The 22,548-nt window shown below is 37.7% G+C and overlaps 2 protein-coding genes across 2 annotated transcripts; both read right to left on the minus strand.

Moving 5' to 3' along the window:
* Positions 1 to 2,481: 2,481 nt before the first annotated feature.
* LOC141627519 (protein FAR-RED IMPAIRED RESPONSE 1-like) lies at positions 2,482 to 3,249 on the minus strand. Its single transcript, XM_074440761.1, has one exon. It carries the CDS (start codon positions 3,247 to 3,249, stop codon positions 2,482 to 2,484), a length of 768 nt encoding a protein of 255 aa, XP_074296862.1.
* Positions 3,250 to 3,835: 586 nt separating this feature from the next.
* On the minus strand, positions 3,836 to 4,255 carry LOC141627520 (protein FAR1-RELATED SEQUENCE 3-like). Its single transcript, XM_074440762.1, has one exon. The coding sequence runs from the start codon at positions 4,253 to 4,255 to the stop codon at positions 3,836 to 3,838; it is 420 nt and encodes a 139-aa protein (XP_074296863.1).
* Between the last annotated feature and the right edge of the window lie 18,293 nt (positions 4,256 to 22,548).

The following is a 22,548-nucleotide window of genomic DNA, read 5'->3' on the forward strand; positions in this document are numbered from 1 at the left end:
ACCTCCAGTGATGTCTACTGAACGAGCCACTGCAATTGCTATTGCTGTCAACTTATTACGCAATTGTATAGATGCATGTTCTATTGATTTACCTTCTATTATGGACCTATAGCCTACATTTGCATCCCTTTTCCTAAAATACTATCTTTGTAATTTTCGGCATTGAACGTTGCTATCTTGTTTGCCGTGTTCTATTGTCGATAGTTTATAAATATAATGTATGACTACTATGTTTTATTAATGAAGTTTGCTTTGTGTTCTTTGTTTTTTGTGAATCCTTGCGTTCCCTATTGTTTCATAATAACTTCGAATGACAATTTCAATAATAACTTCAATAATAACTTCATGCCCCGCTGACATTTCCGGCCCCCTCATCAAGTTAACCCCCGTCCCCAAAAAGGGTTCACCCGTCCCCTCTTAGGGTGTCTTTTGGTCTTGGCGTTGGTCGAATGACTATGTACAAGGGAAAGGGTTTAGGGTTGGATTAGGCGGATCCGCGGTAGCGGATCCACCTAATCCAACCCTAAACCCTTTCCTTCCCGTTTAGGACACCCGCCCCCTACCGTTAACCCCGTCCCCAAAAAGGGTTCACCCGTCCCCTCCTAGGATGTCTTTTGGTCTTGGCGTTGGTCGAATGACTATGTACAAGGGAAAGGGTTTAGGGTTGGATTAGGCGGATCCGTGGTAGCGGATCCGCCTAACCCAACCCTAAACCCTTTCCCGTCCCGTTTAGGACACCCGCCCCTACTGTAACCCCGTCCCCAAAAAGGGTTCACCCGTCCCCTCCTAGGGTGTCTTTTGGTCTTGGCGTTGGTCGAATGACTATGTACAAGGGAAAGGGTTTAGGGTTGGATTAGGCGGATCCGCGGTAGCGATCCGCCTAATCCAACCCTAAACCCTTTCCCGTCCCGCTTTAGGACACCCGCCCCCTATCGTTAACCCCGTCCCCAAAAAGGGTTCACCCGTCCCCTCCTAGGGTGTCTTTTGGTCTTTTCGTTGGTCGAATTACCGCGGATCCGCCTAATCCAACCCTAAACCCTTTCCCGTCCCGTTTTAGGACACCCGCCCCTATCGTTAACCCCGTCCCCCAAAAAGGGTTCACCCGTCCCCTCCTAGGGTGTCTTTTGGTCTTGGCGTTAGATCAAGAACAGTTTCAGACTATAAATCATATAGCTTATTTTTGAATCCTATAGCTTATTTTGTGAAACTGGGGTTTATTTTGTGCATCTCGTGTCTTATCCCGGATTCGACTATATAAATTTTATACCTTATTTTGTGAATCATAGAGGTTAATTTGTGAAACTGGGAGTTATTTTGTGAATCTCGTGTCTTCTCCTCACATTCGTACTATATAAATCTTATGCCTTATTGAAAAGAATCCTTGAGGTTATTTCGTGAAACCGGAGAGTTATTTTGTGAATCTCGTCATATCCCCCAAAATAAACTATATAAATCTTAGTTCTTATTTTTGTGTATCCTTTAAGCTTATTTTGTGACGCTAAAGATGATTATTGTGAAACAGGCTACAAGATGAAGCGACCATCACAGCGGTTGTGCAAGCAAGCGCTTCGCACTGTGCATTGTTGAGCAAGCCGCCGCTCCTCCGCAAAGAAAAACAGAGGGTGCGTACAGAGGGACCGCCACAAAGTGAGGACTCGAATGTCGCCAAAAGGGTTGTACAACTTTCTCGAAAGATACGAAAAATCCACCGAGCGATCAGCGATTCAAGCTATAAAAGACATGGGCTTTGGCGGTCCTGTTAATGATTGAAACAGACAAGGTTCCCGGACCTTGCTTATTGGCTAGTGTCAAATTACAACCCCGCAAAGGGATGGTTATTTGACAAAAACTCCCCTCAGTATTAGAGGAGGACATCCATCTTTGCATGAGCATTCCAATGGGTTCAAGACCTGTTGAGGAAGCGTCACATGTGGATAAGTGTCCGGCTTATTTAGCTACGTTGGAAAACTTCCGAAAGCAATATCCACACAAATATATCGATGATCACCACGTCTTGAACAAATTATCCATGCAGAAAGATGGTTGAGAAGACTTTAAACGAAATTTCATCGTTTACATATTCTCGTCTCTGTTGGGTGGTGTGCAAGGGAATCGCGCAAGTTTGAGGATTTTAAAAGTTTAGGTGATACTTCACCGATTCCGAATTCAATTGGTGCAATTTCATCAAATGTAAGTTGGTGACCAAGTTGAGTCTTGGCAAAAGGAGGAGTGGAGAGATGTCAAACGCTTGAAAGGAGATAATTTTTTTGGTGGACCCATTATGGTGCTCGTGTACATTTACTTGGACCGTTTCGTCTACAAATCAAGATTGGTCATAAGAAAGTTTCCAACTTGTTGTAATTGGACGAAAGAAAAAATTGCAAAAAGAATTAAACAGGAGTTGAAGGCAAATAAAGGTTTCGGTCAAGGTTTTGTGGAGCCTCCCCTTGTCATGAGCTACCACACACTCGCACCCGCACCTCAGCCACCGGTCACATCCGACTCTTCTTTCCTTTTGAGCATACCAACAGTTAACTGAATCTCAGACCACACCACAGACATTCCAATCTGTTTTGTACTGGTATTGTTGTATTTCTCTAACAGATTCCCATTCCAATCATAAACGTCACTTTTGAGTGCATTCTTGCTCCACCTTTGCAAAATATATTTATCAGGTATGTCCTTAAACTTTCCCGAACAAACCCAAATGATGTGACTGCATAAAATACCTCTCCTTTCAAACAGTTTACATGTGCACCTTACATCATTCGTGCTTCTACTGCACTCAACTGCAAATTTTAGTCCTTTCTTTGCATCCTCAACTAACGACACTTCAAAGTTCGTCACAGATCTCAGCGAAGTGTATCCAACCAAACCGCAGGTATTTATTGAAAGCTTCACCTGGTTTTGGAACTCATAGAACATCGCATGGGTATAGCTTCTCACTGCTTGTGTCTCCCATTTTGACCCATAAAGTGTTTCAGGGATTGAATTCGCATTCTCCTCTTCACGAGCTTCAAAGCAGTGCTTTTGGTGGTCAGTGGCGCTTTCATAGCGCACCAAGAACTCGGTTAATGTCCCGTATTTGTTTTCAAACCTATTAAAGAAACTATTAGCACTCTCTGACCTTTGTGTAGTTCGTAGTAAACCGCCCATTGGCACATTTCTGAAATAAGCGGGTATCCATGTGTGTCTATCAGTGAACTTCCCATTCAACCATGTATTGTCTTCCAAGGAGAAATCGTTCATGACTTTAAGCCACTTCTCTTCAAATTCCCTGCTCTAGGTCATCGTCCCATACAACACCGTCGTGACGGGTTAAAAAGTCGGTATCTCTACACATTTTACTCCCAACCTTGTCGGTTATTTTCTTCATGATGTGCCACATGCAAAACCGATGTTTCATTGCTTTTGAACTTAGCTGCAATGAACAAAATCAAATTATCGACCGTCACCATCATTTTATAATAACTAAATTCACGCAGTTTCACATAACAAAGTCATACGATGCACTATTATGTAAATCTCAAGTCTTATCCTCGATTCGACTATAAATCATATAGCTTATTTTGTGAATCCTATAGCTTATTTTGTAAATCTGGGGTTATTTTGTGAATCTCATGTCTTATCCTGGATTCGGACTATATAAATTTTGTGCCTTATTCGCGATATAAGTACGTGAAACATATATTTACCCCATTTCACAAATTCATGATCTAGTTTCGCATAATAAGCACTACGATTCACATAAACAAAAACCAATCAAATTATTACAACCATCATATTTTATGAGGTACGATTTGCAAATTTCAGAAACATACCTGAATCGCTTTAATTATTCCCCGGTCTTCGCCGTGATGATGTAGTTAGGCTCCTTCCCACCCATAGTCGCCATAAACCGGTCAAATACCCACATGAATGACTCCTCGTTTTCATGTTCTATAAGCGCACATGCAAATGTGATTGACCTTTTATGATGGTCAATGCCCGTGAAAGGCGTGAACGTCATGTTGTACTTGTTTGTACCATAAGTTGGGTCGTATGAAACTCCATCCCCAAACAGAGCATACGCTCTTTGCATGTCACAATCCGTCCGTAAAATCCTTGTCAATGCGTTCTTGGAATCTTTTTCATAAACAAAGTGGAGCCCTTTTGTTTCAGCTAGGGTGTCTAAGCGTGATTTGAACATTTCCCCATCATGACTGTTCATTAGACACTTCATTTCCTCTGAAAATTTTTGAATTGCTTGACTCATTGCTTCGACATTTTGAAAACCACCCAATTGTTGAGTGCATAGTTGGTGTGTTAAGCTAGGACCAACATTTGCTTTTGAATGGTGACAATCATTTGCATATGAAATTCATTGATATTTTCAAAAAGTTTCTCAAATTCCTTATTTTTCACAACATCAAGCGGGTGATTGTGACCCTCAATAAACACGTCAACCATGTACTTGTTCTCATGGAACTTGAACTTTATCATTGCTGGACAGCCCCACCTTATAATCTTTGTTATTCTTGTGGTTGACCCTTTGTTGGAACTCTCTTCCTCTCCTCCACCTTTTTCACCCTACGTTTAGCAAATGGTTTTTTCGGTTTGCTCTTTGTACCACCTATTTCTGTTATTTCTGATGCAACGGATTCATCCGCCTTTTCTGCAACACCAGTTAGGGCAGGTCGTCTTTTCTTCTTATTACAGCCTTCCCGATTGCAAACCATGCACTCTGTTCTGATAATATCATCACGAAACCTTTTGCTTGAAGATTTCCTTGATTTAAACCCACAAGCAACAACAGACGTTTATAAAACAAAGATCGCTGAGTCTAAGTCAATAAATGTTTTCCCAATCGCTGGTGTAAACTTTTCATCAATCCTATTTATCCATCGTTGGCTGCCACTCGGTGTGTAAGTTATAAGAGTAGTAGGTGTGGAAATAGTTGGTAATGTAGGGCTTGTTAAAACTGTAACACCCCGGTTTATGAAGGAGCCTTTAGCAAGACATTCCCTAATAAACCGGACTGTTACCATCTCGGTTTCCCGAGGTAGTGAATAACAAATTAAACTCCAAGGCAATTTATATAATTATTTTTAACTTAATTATTACAAAACCTCTTTTCGTCAAATTACAAGAACTAACATAAATAAAAGTGAAAGTCTTATAGATGATGATCTAGCTACTAAGTCGTCTGATCCAGTGTCTCACGCCCATCCAGCTCCCGTTTCTATCTCTTAACCTGTCAAGTCTGCTCGCCAATATTTGGGTCATCACAGTGTTCACGAATACACAGGGTCAACCAGGAGGTTGAGTAGGGAAAACAATAAAACAACAAAATATGATATGCATGCTCCTCCGTCACCTCCATCTCCATCTCAACTCATATCTCATATCTCAAACACATAACCCGGAATGCCCAGCCATACCGATCCCCGGTAGACTATATATATCGACCGTAGCCGATCTGCCAGCTCGCAGCTGAGGACACCAGGGCAAGTCCTGCAGAACCCGCCTGGGCCTTATCACAACATCGTCATCATCACACCACATCACCACAACATCCTCCATCTCCAATCCATATGAATGCTCAAAAGAAATTAATGCAACACAATATATATAAATCACTGAACTGATAAATTATAAAATCATGCCGGTTACCCGATGTTGTGATATCATACTCAATACAATCAATTCAGTCAATCACCTTCCCATATATGAATCATAACGTAAATCAACAACCACGAATCAAGTCAACACAATTAAACAACAACGATAATAAGTCAAGTGTATTTCCCTACCTCAGTACTGCAGTCAAAAAGTCGGGTGTCCAGTAATATTCCACAACAATTCGCCCTCTGAAAGATAATTAAATGATAACGATTACTTAACTATTCTCGTTCCCAAAATAGAAGTTACTAAAAATAGAACTTCCTAAAATGGACTTTCCCGATATAGTAGCTTTTCCATTTAACCATCCCGACTCAAAACCCGACTTGAATTATTTAACTGACTCGGTAATTAAATTGAATAACTAAAATGATAAATAAAAGATTAGACGAATTAAACGATTTAAGAAGACCCGAATCAACATAGAACAATTCGAATAACCCGTCCCTAATTATATAATTATTATTAATTATTATTTTATTTTAAATAACTCGGAACTAAAACCAAAACGATAAACTAATTAAAACCGTACAAAACACTCAACAAACAACCTTACGTCGCCTTAGAACAACGCGCACAACCGATCCTCCCTAACGCCGTGACCACCAGGCCATGACACTGTGTCCGCCTGCCACCACCGGTCACCACCACCGTGGTCGACTCCCGCCGGTGAGTCGAACCACAGCCCTCAAACCGGCCTGACGCAGACAACAACCCCACAAAACCCCCTTGACTCCTTCTGATTTTTTACCAGCAACCACGGCCCGCATTACACGACTCCCCTCGTGACCCACCACCACCGTGGCCTTGCGCGACACACCTGAGGTTCTCACTACCCTGGCACCACCTTGTCGACCTCCCCCTAGTCGACGTTGGCACCACCCAAACCTAACCATCTAAAACCCGCCTAAAACCATATAAAAACCCGATTGACTACCCCCTCGCCGCCGCCTTTCACAGCCACCATCACCACCCAAAACCTCCCTAACCACCACCACTACACTCGTCCCTTACCACCCTACTCCCTTACTCTTCCAACAAACACCAGCAAAGCCTCAACAAGACACGCACAACCCCCAAAAACCCGACAGAAAGATGAAAAACAGAGGAGAAAGGTTGCATTCATACCTTTTTCCGCCACCACAACGGCCACCGTGGCCACCCACTATTGCCGCTCGCCAACCACCCTAAGGGTTTCCTTGTCTGCGCTGTCAACACCCAACACCACTCTCTCTCTCTCTCTCTCTCTCTCTCTCTCTCTCTCTCTCTCTCTCTCTCTCTCTCTCTCTCTCTCTCTCTCTCTCTCTCTCTCTCTCTCTCTCTATGCGTGAGGTTGAAGTTGGAGCTGATGACAGGAGGGAGGCGGGTTGAGGGAGGCGGGTAGAGGGAGTGTTAGGGAATAGGGTTTGTAGTGTTTATGTTAATTAGGGTTAGGGTTTAGGGTTAATTGGGCTGGATCAAGTTATTGGGCCAACTTAAATGGGTTAGCTCCCATTTCGTATTCCTTATAAACCCGTCTCAAATAACTTACGATAGCTTAACGTAAATATCGACTCAACAATTAACCCGATATAATTAGTAATATAAAATGTATAATAATTAATATATAATAATATCCGTCTAATTGATTATATAAAATACGGGTATTACAGTCTTCCCTTAAAATGAACTTCGTTCCGGTTCGCTCCCGTAAAACCTCAGAAGGGTATTGTATATCGTACATACGGACGTCACGCATTTCTAACACAGTTAACACACACTTTTGACACATCATTTAAACATAACAGACACGAAATGTTACATTTTGCCCTCCTAAAAATAAACTTCGTCCCGAAGTTTAACTCATCATCACTTAACCCAGCTAACTACAACTAATAAGTACCTGAGAACACAAATGTATAACAACTAAATAATCATCTGAGAACACCGTCATCTTCCATCTAAATTCCGATCTCAAACTCAAATAACTCAATACCAGTAGTTTAATTACACTCTCCTTTTACACATCAACTAACTAACAGAAGTAGGAACAAAACATATAGAACTCATTTGCATAGGTACCCCGCAACTAAACATCGACTTGGTCAAAACTACAATCTACAAACAAGTGCAATTTAAGCATTAAGATTTTACAATCCTACCCGACTAGAAACATGGTTACGTCCTCGTAACCTCTTTTCAATTTTCATATACATATGCAACAAAATCATTATCAACCACATGTGACAGGAAAGAACATATGATAAAAGATTGCGCATTAACATTAAGGTCGAAACAAGGTTTCATTATGGAATTAACTGATTGTCAACAAGTAACATTTATTACTAGCTCATGCTTAACTTAAAAACACAACATCAAACTAAAGAACAACAAGAAAGGAACCAAGGTTTACACGGTTTCACCACTAAACAAATTTGATGATCAATTATAGACTATGAACGAGCGAGAGCAAAATCAACAAAACAATTTAAGAACTTCTCACATTGCAAACATATCACAGAAAATAGATCTACCACTACCATCCATCACACTCACAGGATCTTATTAACATGTCCGTACAACCATTTACTCACCCACTGGTTTAGGTCATGAATTGGGTCGATGAATTTAAGCAATCAACAACATACTCATAATTCATATTTTAAATTATAAAAATTGTTTGCACGATATCAATTCTGAAAACATATTTCCCAATAAAAGTAATTACATACGATCTATGACAACAACATCACTTTCATATCCCACATATGTTTCACATTTTAACAATCATATCTTTCAATTGTGTCTAGCAACTTAGTATACTCATTTTCGGCAAAACAAAAGATATCGTATAAATAACTTAGACATATACATTTGCCATCATACACTTCGTAGAACACTAGCTATGATAAAAGATTAACAACTTGAACAAATTTCTCTCCGATTTGTACGGTTGAATAATTAGGCAACTCGTAGGCTTAATTAAACGTAACTATAACGACTATCATTTAAACCAATGCATATCATGTGAATCATCAAAGGGTTATCCTATTATAATTGTCAACATAGTTATCATAACAATCTTTATTTTAATATAATTGATAGTAACGACTCGAGAATATAGATATGCCAATTGTCGTGTTATATCAAACAGTTTCCTTTATATCACACCCATACAATTGCAAGAATCACTTTAGCATTTTATGACATTGTAATAACGAACATATTCAATAAGGAATAACGACACTGTTTATTATCATGTTATAGGTGTAGGTCCAACTGAAATAATTTAATGCGATGAAGGTAATAAATATAACTATGCACTACTACAAAAACAAGAATAAGTAAAACATAATAGAGAACGGTTAAGTTGAAGAACCGTTTTCTGACAATAACGAGAACGCTTTCCTGAAGTGAGCGTTATGTAAAAAATAAATAGAGACCACTTCTTATATTCACAGTTATCTAAATTTATTATTACAATAATAAAATAATAAAGTTCAAAAAAGATAAAGTAAAACCCAATCTTGTGTCCCCAATCGCCTCTTCATACCCAGTATAAGTTAACAAAACAAAAGTGATGAACAATAACCCTTCGTTCTGTCTTTACGCTCATCTCCCTCAACCAGATCTGCTATTCGTTAAGAACAGCCGCCGCCGGCCGCCTAACTAACGTCGTCGGCCGCATGGCCCGCATCACCACCTTCGGCATTCTTATCAGGTTTGAAAATTATTCTAGGGTTTGTTCACCTTAATCCAAAAATAGGGCTTTATTATGTTCGGATTCGAATTGTGGTTATAAATCAAGAAACTTACATGCTTCTTTGAAAATTTCAGGTTTGCTTCCTATTTGATGTTTTTACACTTTAATAAACCCTAGAAATTTGGGGATTTTACAATGAACAAGGAAAGTCGATTGTTGCTTGTTTATCATCAATTTGTAAGTCATACTTGATTGTTGATTTGAGGATTTTACACTTCAATAAACCCTAGAAATAGGGCTTTATTAAGTTCATTTCTATTTGCATTTGTTATTGATTTTCTTTGCTTGATTTGTACTCAATTAAATTTGCCGTTGTTGCTTGTTTATCATCAATTTTTCTTCTTAATTTGAATTGTTTTTAGCAATTGATTCTTGTTCCCTCCGTCTCAATCATTTGCTTAGCAATTCGTTCTTTTGTTGATTGTTGTTTATTGGGAGATTATTTTAATTTACAGCTGTTTTCTTCGTCGTCTTTCAAGCCAAGGATTATTGTAGTTTGTCCAGCTGAATTCAATTGCAGATTGCATTTCCCAGTATGAATCAACGAATTTCGATTCGCTGTTTATTTTCTTCTTGATTTTTTTCTTTAAAATTAGGATCGATGATGGCGAGTATGGATAGATTAACCAGTTTACCTGATGATTTATTGAGACTTATTTTGTCGATGCTCCCAACCAAGGATGCTGTTGCGTCCCAAGTAAGAGTACGCCACGACCTTTCAGTTATATAATGTGTGTAGACTTGGATGATTCTGTTATATCACATTGTGTTGAATATCCCCATCTGGTTGACCGCTCCTCTCTTTTTGAGTCATTTGTCGACAATGTCCTGCATAAATTATCTCTCGTCTCGGCCGTCTTACCCGGTTTAGACTTCTTTTGGGTGGGGATAAAACCACTTTCCTTCGTTCCATGACTAGTGATGATCACATGTGTGGGGATTGTCTTATTCTTTTACACCTCTTGCATCCATTCTACTTTTGGTATTTCATTTACTCTTTTCGATTCCGTATATACGATGAATATTATTGTTTTTTTTTTCGGGTTTTTTGTGTAATTTTGAGTATTCTACTTATTGGATAATATACCCATATGATGTGTCTCATTTGATTTTGTTTGATATTACCTCAATATGACTTTTTTTAATTGTAATTGATGAACACATTTATTTTCCGCCGATGATTGTAATGGTTTTTCATTCGATCCTCTATATATGTTTTCTTATGCCTTTTGCTTTCCTTCTAAATGTGTGACTTTCTATAATTTCAAAGAATCAAAGATGTATAAGTCAAGATTATATAATCAGCTATGTGCGGCTGTGTTGTGTACCCTTAGCTTTTAGGTTCCACACATTCTTGCCACAATGGCTTCCATGAGACACTTAATTGTAATACTCCGTATATTTTACCCATTTTACTTATCAAAACATCATTTTTATTTTAATTAATTTTGATGATCTTTGTTTCTTTATTTTTGCAGAAAAAATTCCCAATTCTTAATAACAATTCATCACTACTGTGTGCATTAGCAGTTGCTGCAGTTGGTTCTGGCACATACTATGCAAATTACCACTCTAACCCTAATTCCAGTTGAGTTTCCTCTATTTTTCCATTGATTACCATTTCTTCATTTCACAGCTATAATTCTTTTTAACTAGTAATCCAATTATTGAGTAGTTTAGAGGAAAAATTCGCAAGTTTTAACTAAAAATCTCGAGTTTTTTCGTTGTTAGGAGGCGAGCGCCCCTGCTAGCCACCCTTCGGTCCCGCCACTGATTGCAGTTGGTTTTTGAACTGTATTGTTTTACTATTGGCGTGCATCATAAAGATAATTAGTATATTTGGTGTCTTTAATGTGTGTTAACATTATGTTGCGGTGGCTTGTCTTTCTGTGAATTGCTTTATGATTAACTTTCGATGCATTGTTTCGGTTTATTTTAGTTCTCATGTTAGATATAACATGTGTATATGCAATCATTAACTTGTAATTCAAAAAAATAAAATAAAAATCGAAGTAGATGTGATCTAAGTAGTCAGATTGGACTCCGGCCAATTTAAACACGAAAGATTATGTTACCAGTGGCGAATGGTGAAGATGAATGAGGGAATGACTTGGTTTAGTTGTTGGTGAGTAGTTCCAGCTTGTAGTTTTAAACTTTTGTAATCGCCATGATTTTACACCTTGACTTGATAATTGGTCTCCAATCGGTGGTTGCGGCATAACTAACCAATACCGCCTCAAAGTGCGGTTTGGTATGGTTCATTTTGATAACTCAAGAACGGAGATGTAATGCCACAAAGATTGTTTTTGCTTTGAGATTCAGGATGCGTTTATAACTTCCACTTTGTTAGAGTGTATCACAATTTGTATATGAAAAATTACTTGTGCAACCAATTGCTTTGAAATACTTTTAGTCGTTCATCTTTTTCCTTGCCTATGTAAGGTTATTTTTTCTTCCTTCGAAAATCTTGTCGCTGAAAGTTACTCTCGAAACACAGATTGCAGTTTCGATATCAATTCCTAAATTCCCGGCTAGAGGTGACTTATCACTACCGTGGACACTTCCTCTGTTCTCTCCAGGGCTCATTTAAATCGGTAACGAAACACCTACTTGTGGAAGTTTCTCTACTTCAGTTTTTTTATTTATTTTTTGAAGTTTCAACACATTTGATGAATTCGAGTTCAATTGCATTCACGCAGATGTCCAGAATAATCTATATCCATTGCATTTCAAATTGGTTAAGATCGATTTTGTTTGATCGCGACAGAAAAATCTATATCCATTGCCTTTCAAATTAAGTCAATTGAATATCCTTTTGACCAAGATGACTAGGAGCACTATGCTAAGCTGATCGCAGAAATCGGAGACAAAGTACAAATTGGTAGAGATGATCTCTTGATGACCGCAGAAATCGGACTTAGTTAGTTTGCTCGCTATTTTGGCTCTGGTTGTGAAACAAGTGTATTTTTTTTTAGTGCTATGTGAAACAAGTGTATTGGTATTGGTATTTGATTTTAATGAGAATAAATATATTAATTTTATTCAAATATCATAAATATTTTTTTTTTAAAAAGCCAAGAGGGATAGAGAACTGTTAGCTTACCCAACCGTTCTCTTTTACTAGGAAAAGAGAACGCTTATCAGGTGTTCTCTAAAGCTCATTTTAGCCGTTCTCTATGACTATGAATACAAAACGCCTCTTCTAACAGTTCTCTAAGCTTTAGAGAACACTGAGTTAGAGAACGCCTCTAAAACGTTCTCTAATGTTAATTCCAACAGTTCTCTAAGCCTATTTATGTAGTAGTGATGGGCACACAACTCCTATGAAAGACATTAGAACTCAGATGCATCCTACATGTGTGAACATTTAGACATACTCATTACTACCATCCATGTGTAAACATTTAGACATAATTATTATAATTATTCATGCGAGTATATTAGAACCATCAAATTAACTTTTAATGCCATCAACTTTACCAAGATATGTCAATAGAGTTTTATATTTATTTATATCCGACCACTATGCAAATATGATGAACACACCAGAGATATTACAACATGCCAAACGTATGTAAAATATGCAAACAACTGGACTCGTATAAAATATTTCACCCTTGATTAAGAATCAATTTAAGCTATCCAATTTTACTCACGCCATCATGCCAACAATGTTATCAACTAGGTTTTAATTTTATCACTTGTTAAGATACATAACTACTGAACATGCGTGCTACTATCGTCATATAAAGCATTATAAATTCACATTACTAAGGCTCATGAATTAATCAAACAACTGTATGAAACTCAACCTAGAACACACATTTTACAAGTCATGTTTCACGTTGTAACTTTCAAAGATCACGAATAAATAACCGTTCGATTAAAACTTGATTCATATTATTTTTATAAAACACGGAGAGTTTAAAACACAGGGGAAAAAGAATTAGGTCTAAAGCACAAAAATTTCATTTTTAAAGAATTTTACAACTCAGTTGGTCCAAGCAAACATGTGACAGCAATTGGTCCAAAACTTGGGTCAGTTTGCAAAACCTACCGTTTAATATAGAGACATCAAGAATTTTCGTGGCTTATAAATTTGAAAACCTATGCGACTCTTTTGATCGATGGAGTTGGAATTATGCAAAAATTATTAATATCAAACATCACTGCACATGAACTTCCTAACCACAGCTCACTAAAATATTTATTACTCCTAATCCGTATATCATATAAGCATGAAACTAACGCCAAATGAATACTAACTCCCAAGGCTATCTCTCATAAAATTTTCATCCATAGGCAATAAACAGAAAAGAAATGGCAGTAAGGTCAATTAAAGAGTACAATCAAACAAAACAAGTTTCAAAGACTAAGTCGTTCATTTTCTATGTCCCAAACTCTTACAACCATACTATCGATACTAACTCATCCTAACTTAAATCTCACACTGTGTATTTCGTAACATCTACCCCATAGAATCCTTTCGCATCTCGATCTACTCCTTACATCTAAATCACGATTGCTATGACTATAAACATGCAATTCAATAGTGTTTCTAATTACTATCACAATACTATACTAGCATGGCTTCGGGATCACATAACCGCATATTACTAGACATAATAGTACTATCAGCACATCATTCAACATCCACCTAGGTAACTATCATCGACTCGCAATTATTTTCATGCTCACGTCTAGCACAACACTTCATTGATTATTAACCTGAACTCGAAATTTTATTTCTCATCTCCCTAACATCATATGATCACGCCATCATTCAAACAAAATACTTACCATAGCGTTGTCCTGCAGAATGGTTAGAATATATGGGTCTCAAGGTATACATCAACTCGATTATTCAATAATCAATGTATCAATCAGTTAATACTTAGGCAACGATATTTGAATTTCATGTTCAACCTCAAGCAACTTTTCTACCCTTTCTCTCATATACACTCGGGGTTTCCGGTCAAACCGAGAGGGCAGTTCGGTGTGAGGGGGCCCCTAACTCATACCATACATTAGTGTGCTCCTAACAATTCTATCCCAGGGTTCATTTTATTTAGACTCTTCCTATGTTCATTGGGTTCATTGGTTTAGGCCTGAGGATCGTTCGCTCTGATACCACTTTGTAACACCCCGGTTTATGAAGGAGCCTTTAGCAAGACATTCCCTAATAAACCGGACTGTTACCATCTCGGTTTCCCGAGGTAGTGAATAACAAATTAAACTCCAAGGCAATTTATATAATTATTTTTAACTTAATTATTACAAAACCTCTTTTCGTCAAATTACAAGAACTAACATAAATAAAAGTGAAAGTCTTCTAGATGATGATCTAGCTACTAAGTCGTCGATCCAAAGTGTCTCACGCCCATCCACTCCCGTTTCTATCTCTTAACCCGTCAAGTCCGCTCGCCAATATTTGGGTCATCACAGGTGTTCACGAATACACAGGGTCAACCACGAGGTTGAGTAGGGAAAACAATAAAACAACAAAATATGATATGCATGCTCCTCCGTCACCTCCATCTCCATCTCAACTCATATCTCATATCTCATACACATAACCCGGAACGCCCAGCCATACCGATCCCCGGTAGACTATATATATCGACCGTAGCCGATCCGCCCGGCTCGCGGTGAGGACACCAGGGCAAGTCTGCCGCAGAACCCGCCGGGCCTTATCACAACATCGTCATCATCACACCACATCACCACAACATCCTCCATCTCCAATCCATATGAATGCTCAAAAGAAATTAATGCAACACAATATATATAAATCACTGAACTGATAAATTATAAAATCATGCCGGTTACCCGATGTTGTGATATCATACTCAATACAATCAATTCAGTCAATCACCTTCCCATATATGAATCATAACGTAAATCAACAACCACGAATCAAGTCAACACAATTAAACAACAACGATAATAAGTCAAGTGTATTTCCCTACCTCAGTACGGCAGTCAAAAAGTCGGGTGTTCAGTAATATTCCACAACAATTCGCCCTCTGAAAGATAATTAAATGATAACTATTACTTAACTATTCTCGTTCCCAAAATAGAAGTTACTAAAAATAGAACTTCCTAAAATGGACTTTCCCGATATAGTAGCTTTTCCATTTAACCATCCCGACTCAAAACCCGACTTGAATTATTTAACTGACTCGATAATTAAATTGAATAACTAAAATGATAAATAAAGGATTAGACGAATTAAACGATTTAAGAAGACCCAAATCAACATAGAACAATTCGAATAACCCGTCCCTAATTATATAATTATTATTAATTATTATTTTATTTTAAATAACTCGGAACTAAAACAAAAACGATAAACTAATTAAAACCGTACAAAACACTCAACAAACAACCCTACGTCGCCTTAGAACAACGCGCACAACCGCCCCTCCCTAACGCCGGCAGCCACCAGGCCATGACACCGTGTCCGCCTGGCCACCACCGGTCACCACCACCGTGGTCGACTCATGCCGGTGAGTCGAACCACACCCTCAAACCGCCCCGACGCATAAACAACCCCACAAAACCCCTTGACTCCTTCCCGATTTTTACCAAGAACCACGGCCCGGACACGACTCCCCCTGTGACCCACCACCACCGTGGCCTTGCCTGACACACGGAGGTTCTCACTACCCTAGCACCACCTTGTCGACCTCCCCCTAGTCGACGTTGGCACCACCCAAACCTAACCATCTAAAACCCGCCTGAAAACCATATAAAAACCCGATTGACTACCCCTGTCGCTGCCGCCTTTCACAGCCACCATCACCACCCAAAACCTCCCTAACCACCACCACTACACTCGTCCCTTACCACCCTACTCCCTTACTCTTCCAACAACCACCAGCAAAGCCTCAACAAGACACGCACAACCCCCAAAAACCCGACAGAAAGATGAAAAACAGAGGAGAAAGGTTGCATTCATACCTTTTTCCGCCACCACAACGGCCACCAGGGCCACCCACGGCCAAGCCGCGCCAACCACCCTAAGGGTTTCCTTGTTGCGTCAACACCCGCCTCTCTCTCTCTCTCTCTCTCTCTCTCTCTCTATGCGTGAGGTTGAAGTTGGAGCTGATGAAAGGAGGGAGGCGGGTTGAGGGAGGCGGGTAGAGGGAGTGTTAGGGAATAGGGTTTGTAGTGTTTAGGTTAATTAGGGTTAGGGTTTAGGGTTAATTGGGCTGGACTGTTATTGGGCCAACTTAAATGGGTTAGCTCCCATTTCGTATTCCTTATAAACCCGTCTCAAATAACTTACGATAGCTTAACGTAAATATCGACTCAACAATTAACCCGATTTAAATAGTAATATAAAATGTATAATAATTAATATATAATAATATCCGTCTAATTGATTATATAAAATACGGGGTATTACAGAACAGTAGAGGTAGAAGCTTCACCGCAATTAACATTGGAATCAACAACTGAAAATTGTAGATTCACAAAATAAGCCAAAAGTGCAAGATAGGAGATTAACAAATAAAGTTCCACAATATTAGCATATAAGGTTCATAATCTCTGCCACAAACCAAGTTTCAGGATCTTATAGTCTATATTTCAATAAATAACCTACTAGATTCAAATAATTAGCTCTTATATTTACAAAATAAGCACTCTGATTCACAAAATATACAATGTTAAACAATCTTTGCCACAAACCAAGCTTCATAATCTTATAGTCTATATTCACTAAATAACCTATCAAATTCACATAATTAGCTCTTATATTCACAAAATAAGCTATCTGATTCACAAAATAAGGAGAATATCAAAACAAAGCTCAAAAAAATAACATCTCAAATTCATAAAAGATTGATGTTTCTTCGGTTCAATTAGTAAGTTTTGCCAAAAATAGCAACATAGGAGATTCACAAATCAAGTTTCACAATATTAGCATCTAAGTTCCTCTGTCACAAACCAAGTTTCGGGATATTAGTCTATATTTTCAAAATAACCTCTCAGATGCACAAAATTAGCTCCTAGATTCGCAAATAAACCTCTCATATTCACAAAACCAGACCAAAATAACGTCTCAAATTCATAAAATAGGGACAAAACAAAATACCATTGCAAATAGCACTCTTATCGAGTCGCCGTAGTATCGAGTTAGACTCGCAACATCGGCGGGAACACTATAATAAGTAGGACAAAATTGATAAATTTTGATCAAATTCAGGATATTATAGCATACATTCACGAAATAACTTCTCAGATTTACAAAATTCACTCTTAGATTCACAAAATAACCTCACATATTCACAAAATCAGGATAATAGCGAAAAAGGAGATTACCTGTTTCAACAATATTATCACCGATTCATCGTAATGTCTGTAATCTCCATTGAAATTGAAGCTGCAACGTCAATTTGAGCCTTATTAGCTCTTATATTAATAAATAAAGTTTCACAATAATAATGTTTCAAATTAACAAAATAGTAGGCACACCATAATAAGTATGACATCGACAACCATAGATAAGAAAGCATGCAATATTACTGATGCAAGACAATTAAAGCATTCAATGGTGCGGACTTGTGCAAACTTTTCAGAATTTGTCATCTTATTTAGTTTTGTGTTTATCTTATTTTTATCAGATTCAATAAATAACTTATCAGATTCACATAATTAGCTCTTATATTCACAAAATAAGCACCCTAATTCACAAAATAGACAATGTCAAACAATTTCTGCCACGATCCAAGTTTCGGGATATTATAGACAGTTTATATTTTCAAAATAACCTCTCAGATGCACAAAATTAGCTCCTAGATTCGCAAAATAACCTCTCAGATTCACAAAACCAGAACAAAATAACGTCTCAAATCCATAAAATAGGGACAAACAGAATACCTTTGTAATAGCACTATTATCGGAGTCGCTGCAGATTCTGAATCTCCATTGCGCTTAGACTCGCAACATCGCCAGATAATACCATAATAAGTAGCGAAAATTGATTATTTTTTATCAAATTCAGGATATTATAGCCTACATTCACGAAATAACTTCTCAGATTTATGAAATAACTTCTTAGATTCACAATATAATCTCACATATTCACAAAATCAGGAGAATAGCAAAACAGCTTCATAAAATAGCGAAAAAACGGAGATTACCTGTTTCAACAAAGAGATTATCACCGATTCTCGTAATGTCTCTGTAATCTCCATTGAAATTAAAGCCGCAACGTCAATTTGAGCCTTATTAATGAATGAATTATAATCAATTAATGAATGAATTAACAAAATCAACAAATTTTACACCGCGAATGACGAAATTGCTCAATTGCTCGCTTTTGATCGAATTCAAACCCTAAACTAACGAAATACTTGATTTTGATCCTTATAAATTTACAAAACAGTTCGATTTTGTTCAAATTTGATCATTATATCATCAATTAATGAACGAAGTTAAGAAAATCAATTTTTCATCAAATAATATGAAATTACCTGGAAATTACCTCGAAATCTTCTAAGAAATCGATTAATTTGATGAATTCGCCTCTTTGATTGTCAGAATTTGATTAATTTGATAAAATCGTCTCACAAATTTGATGATATCGCCTCTTTGAAATCGACGCCCAAATTGAGTGATTTTGTATAAGCGCACAAACTCAGTAGTTTTGGAAGGAAAGAATTTGGGCCTTTTGTTTAGATTAGAGAGAATAAGGTATTTGGGCTTTTTTTAGATTAGAGAGAGAAAGTGTTTTGGACCAAATGAAAAGTTTCTTGTTGACCCCTAATTTTCATCCTTGTTTTTTCACCCAACATTACAAAATCAAATTTCATCCATGTATAATGCAAATCGGTCCAAGATAGTAATTTGGTGAGACCTACGCCTCGCCGCCGTAATGAGGTGCCTCACCGGATCCGGCCTCTATATATATATATATGTATATATATATATATATATATATATATATATGTATATATATATATATATATATATATATATATATATATATATATATATATATATATACACGTATATATAGAATCGGGATCTCGTGCGAACTAAATTAGGGTACTAACCGTACGAACTCCTTCTCGGCCCTTAGATCAAAACTATCAAAGGCTATTACTCACAACATTATTATTCATATTTCTCGTATCGCTCCAAACTCAACTACTAACTTATTATATCTCCTTCATCCTTACCCACTGCACCACCACCATCATAACACCACCGGAGCTCCGACGTCTACCATGCCGGCGCACCACCTTAAACCTCCATTGCCGGCGGTCCATGCACACATACTCTCTTTGTTGTGTTGTTTTTTCTTTTCCCCCGACATTCAATCAGACCCCCATTCTCTTTCATCTCCACCATTACCTTTCCTCCGCTTCCCCCAACGACACCCTTTGACGCCGGTTAACTCGACGGAACTCTGACGATGGCACTCTAACACAACCCTGACGCCAACGGCTATGCCTCTTTGTCTTCTCCGTTATTGTTTTATTTCTCTTCGTGGTATCACTCGCACATTTCCTTTGCTCCGGCCACCATTTACTTTCTCCGGCGACTTACTACATCAAACTATCGCCGTGCATTTGTCGATTTCTTAGCGCATCTTCGTTCTCCAATGAGTTAGTTATTTTAAATCCTAAAAAATTATGATTTTTAAATATAGATCTACTAAAAATGATGTAGATATTCGAGAAAAAAGTTGTAATTATGACTTAATCAGAACGTTTAGACTCATGAAATGTCTTCATCGACCAATTATGTGTCCGTTGGGGTTGGCGAAGGGAGAACAATGATGATGTGTTTAAGTGTGGTAAGGAGTGGTGATAGAATGGGTCGAAATGGAGGATCTGGTTGCCAGAGATGACGGTGCTTTGGTCGAGTGGTGCTTGTCTTTGGGTCGACGGAAATAAACTAGTGGGTCTGATGTTCCGGCGCTAGTATTCGGTCGAAAGTTTATTGGTGATCACTGTGATATTAGGATCGTCACCAGAGTCGACTGTACTTGTCGGAGTATTCGTCTGAGATGGATCGGTGATGCAACTATTGGCGGTGGTGGTGGGCTTATGCTTGAGGTGGATACACAAATTACCACCCCGCATGCATATAGTATTACTATCGGATACACAAATCGAAGCCGAGGTAGTAATATGGGTAGTAAATTAGTAATGCCCAAATCAGGATATTTCACTTAGATTTTTGTAGATCTAGCATTTAGGTTTGAAATTTGAAAGATAAATATAGTGAAATGGTGATAAAATAGTTGCTGACAAGTTTCGATATTACGATACTTGTCCATTCTTGCTCTTGGATTTTAATGTAGACCTACAAATGCTACAATAAAGTTACTGGTGGATAATATTCGTTACCTCCCTACTGTTGCTATGGTGTAATTTATTCTCATATTATAGTGAGGATAGTTATAATAGTTTTAATGAATTTGTACCTCGTATTACTTTTAGAACAAATTGTAAACATTTAAATTGCTATTTTCTTTTTCAATTTCTTCTTTAAATATGTCTTGCATGCTTTCTGGTTTAATTTTGAGTTGATGGTGACGATGGTGGTGGTTAGATATATCCCTTTAGCTTGCTAGATACACTCATTTAAGTTACTAGATACGTCCCTTTAAATAGCTAGATACACTTCTTTAAGTTGTTACATACATGTCTTTAGCTTGCTAGATACACTCTTTTAAATTACTAGATATATCCCTTAGTTTCCTAGATACACTCATTTATATTACTAGATACATACATTTAGTTAGCTAAATACATTCCTTTAAGTTATAAGATACAACCCTTTAGCTTGCTAGATACACTCCTTTAAGTTGCTAAATATATACGTTTCACCACAAGATAAGATTTAGCACTCGGTTGCTTTCCATTGTTCTCTTCATGAGACATCAAAGTTTGACACATCAAATCTTTATATTGGAAAATAATTAGGAACAATAGCAAAGATCACATAATAGCATTAACGATCAAGCTTACAAGGAGCCCTAACAAAGCTCCCGCCATTACTTTGACCTCAGTATGGCCAATTGATTCTTTCAGCACCGGAAACCGAGGAGTTTTTTTTGAATTATATTTTCGAAGCTTGTCATGTCTTTCTTATTCCGACTTTTCCACATCTTAGATTCAACCAATCGAGTTGAAGTTGACTGTTCATTTCTAAATGTGCTTGGTTCTTCAAGAGCAGCTGAAGTCTCTGAGTTTGTTGAGGATGATTTTCCGGGTATAGAATTAATTATAATATTAACTTCGTCTATTGCCGACTTTGTTTTGTATTCTAGCAGCACCTAGTTCAGCGTATTTGCATGAATCCCAACTTCCCTCCTGACTCCCTGTTAAGAAGAAGAATGCAACCAAAATTTAATTAATTATCCAATATCAAAGCAGCCAAAGTATCATTATTCAACGATTTATAATATGAAGCAAAATGACCCACTAAATTATCTACACTTGGTAAATTGTGAAATAACTGCCACTCGATTGCAATGCCCAAAATTTTCATTACGGATCATCTGAAAATTTAATTCATGATCCAGTATCAAAGCAGCCAAATTGGGGTTATGTTACCTCAAAAGTGTAACACCCCCATTTATTCAGGAGCCTTTAGCTAGACATTTCCAAATAAATAGGACTATTACCATCTCGGTTTGCCGAGGTAGTGAATAACAAAGTACAACAAACCAAAGTACTTTAAATTAAAACTTTAACGATCACATGTTCATTACAAATTAACCAACTAAACTTAATATAAAATAATTACAACTCGCAGCGGAAATAAATATAGTGATTAAATAATCTATGTGGTCTAGACTTCTAGGTAGACTCGCCAAATCCTCACGCATCCCATAGCTCCCAAGTCAGCTAATCTTTAAGACCTGCAAAATCTGCTCCTCATTTATGGTTCATCACATGTGCTCACGAATACACTGTCAACCACGAGGTTGAGTAGGAATATACTAAACAATAATAATAATCCAACCGAAATAGATATCCTTCAAATTCTCATCACTTCATGGATACAACACACTTACATCACTGGCAGTAGCACAACTCCCTTAACACCATGCTATGCTCAACTCAACTGGCAGTGGTACTCTCATACCATGCTCAACTGGCAGTAGTACCCTTCGTACC

This window comes from Silene latifolia, chromosome Y (assembly GCF_048544455.1).
Source record: "Silene latifolia isolate original U9 population chromosome Y, ASM4854445v1, whole genome shotgun sequence".
Lineage (NCBI taxonomy): Eukaryota > Viridiplantae > Streptophyta > Magnoliopsida > Caryophyllales > Caryophyllaceae > Silene > Silene latifolia.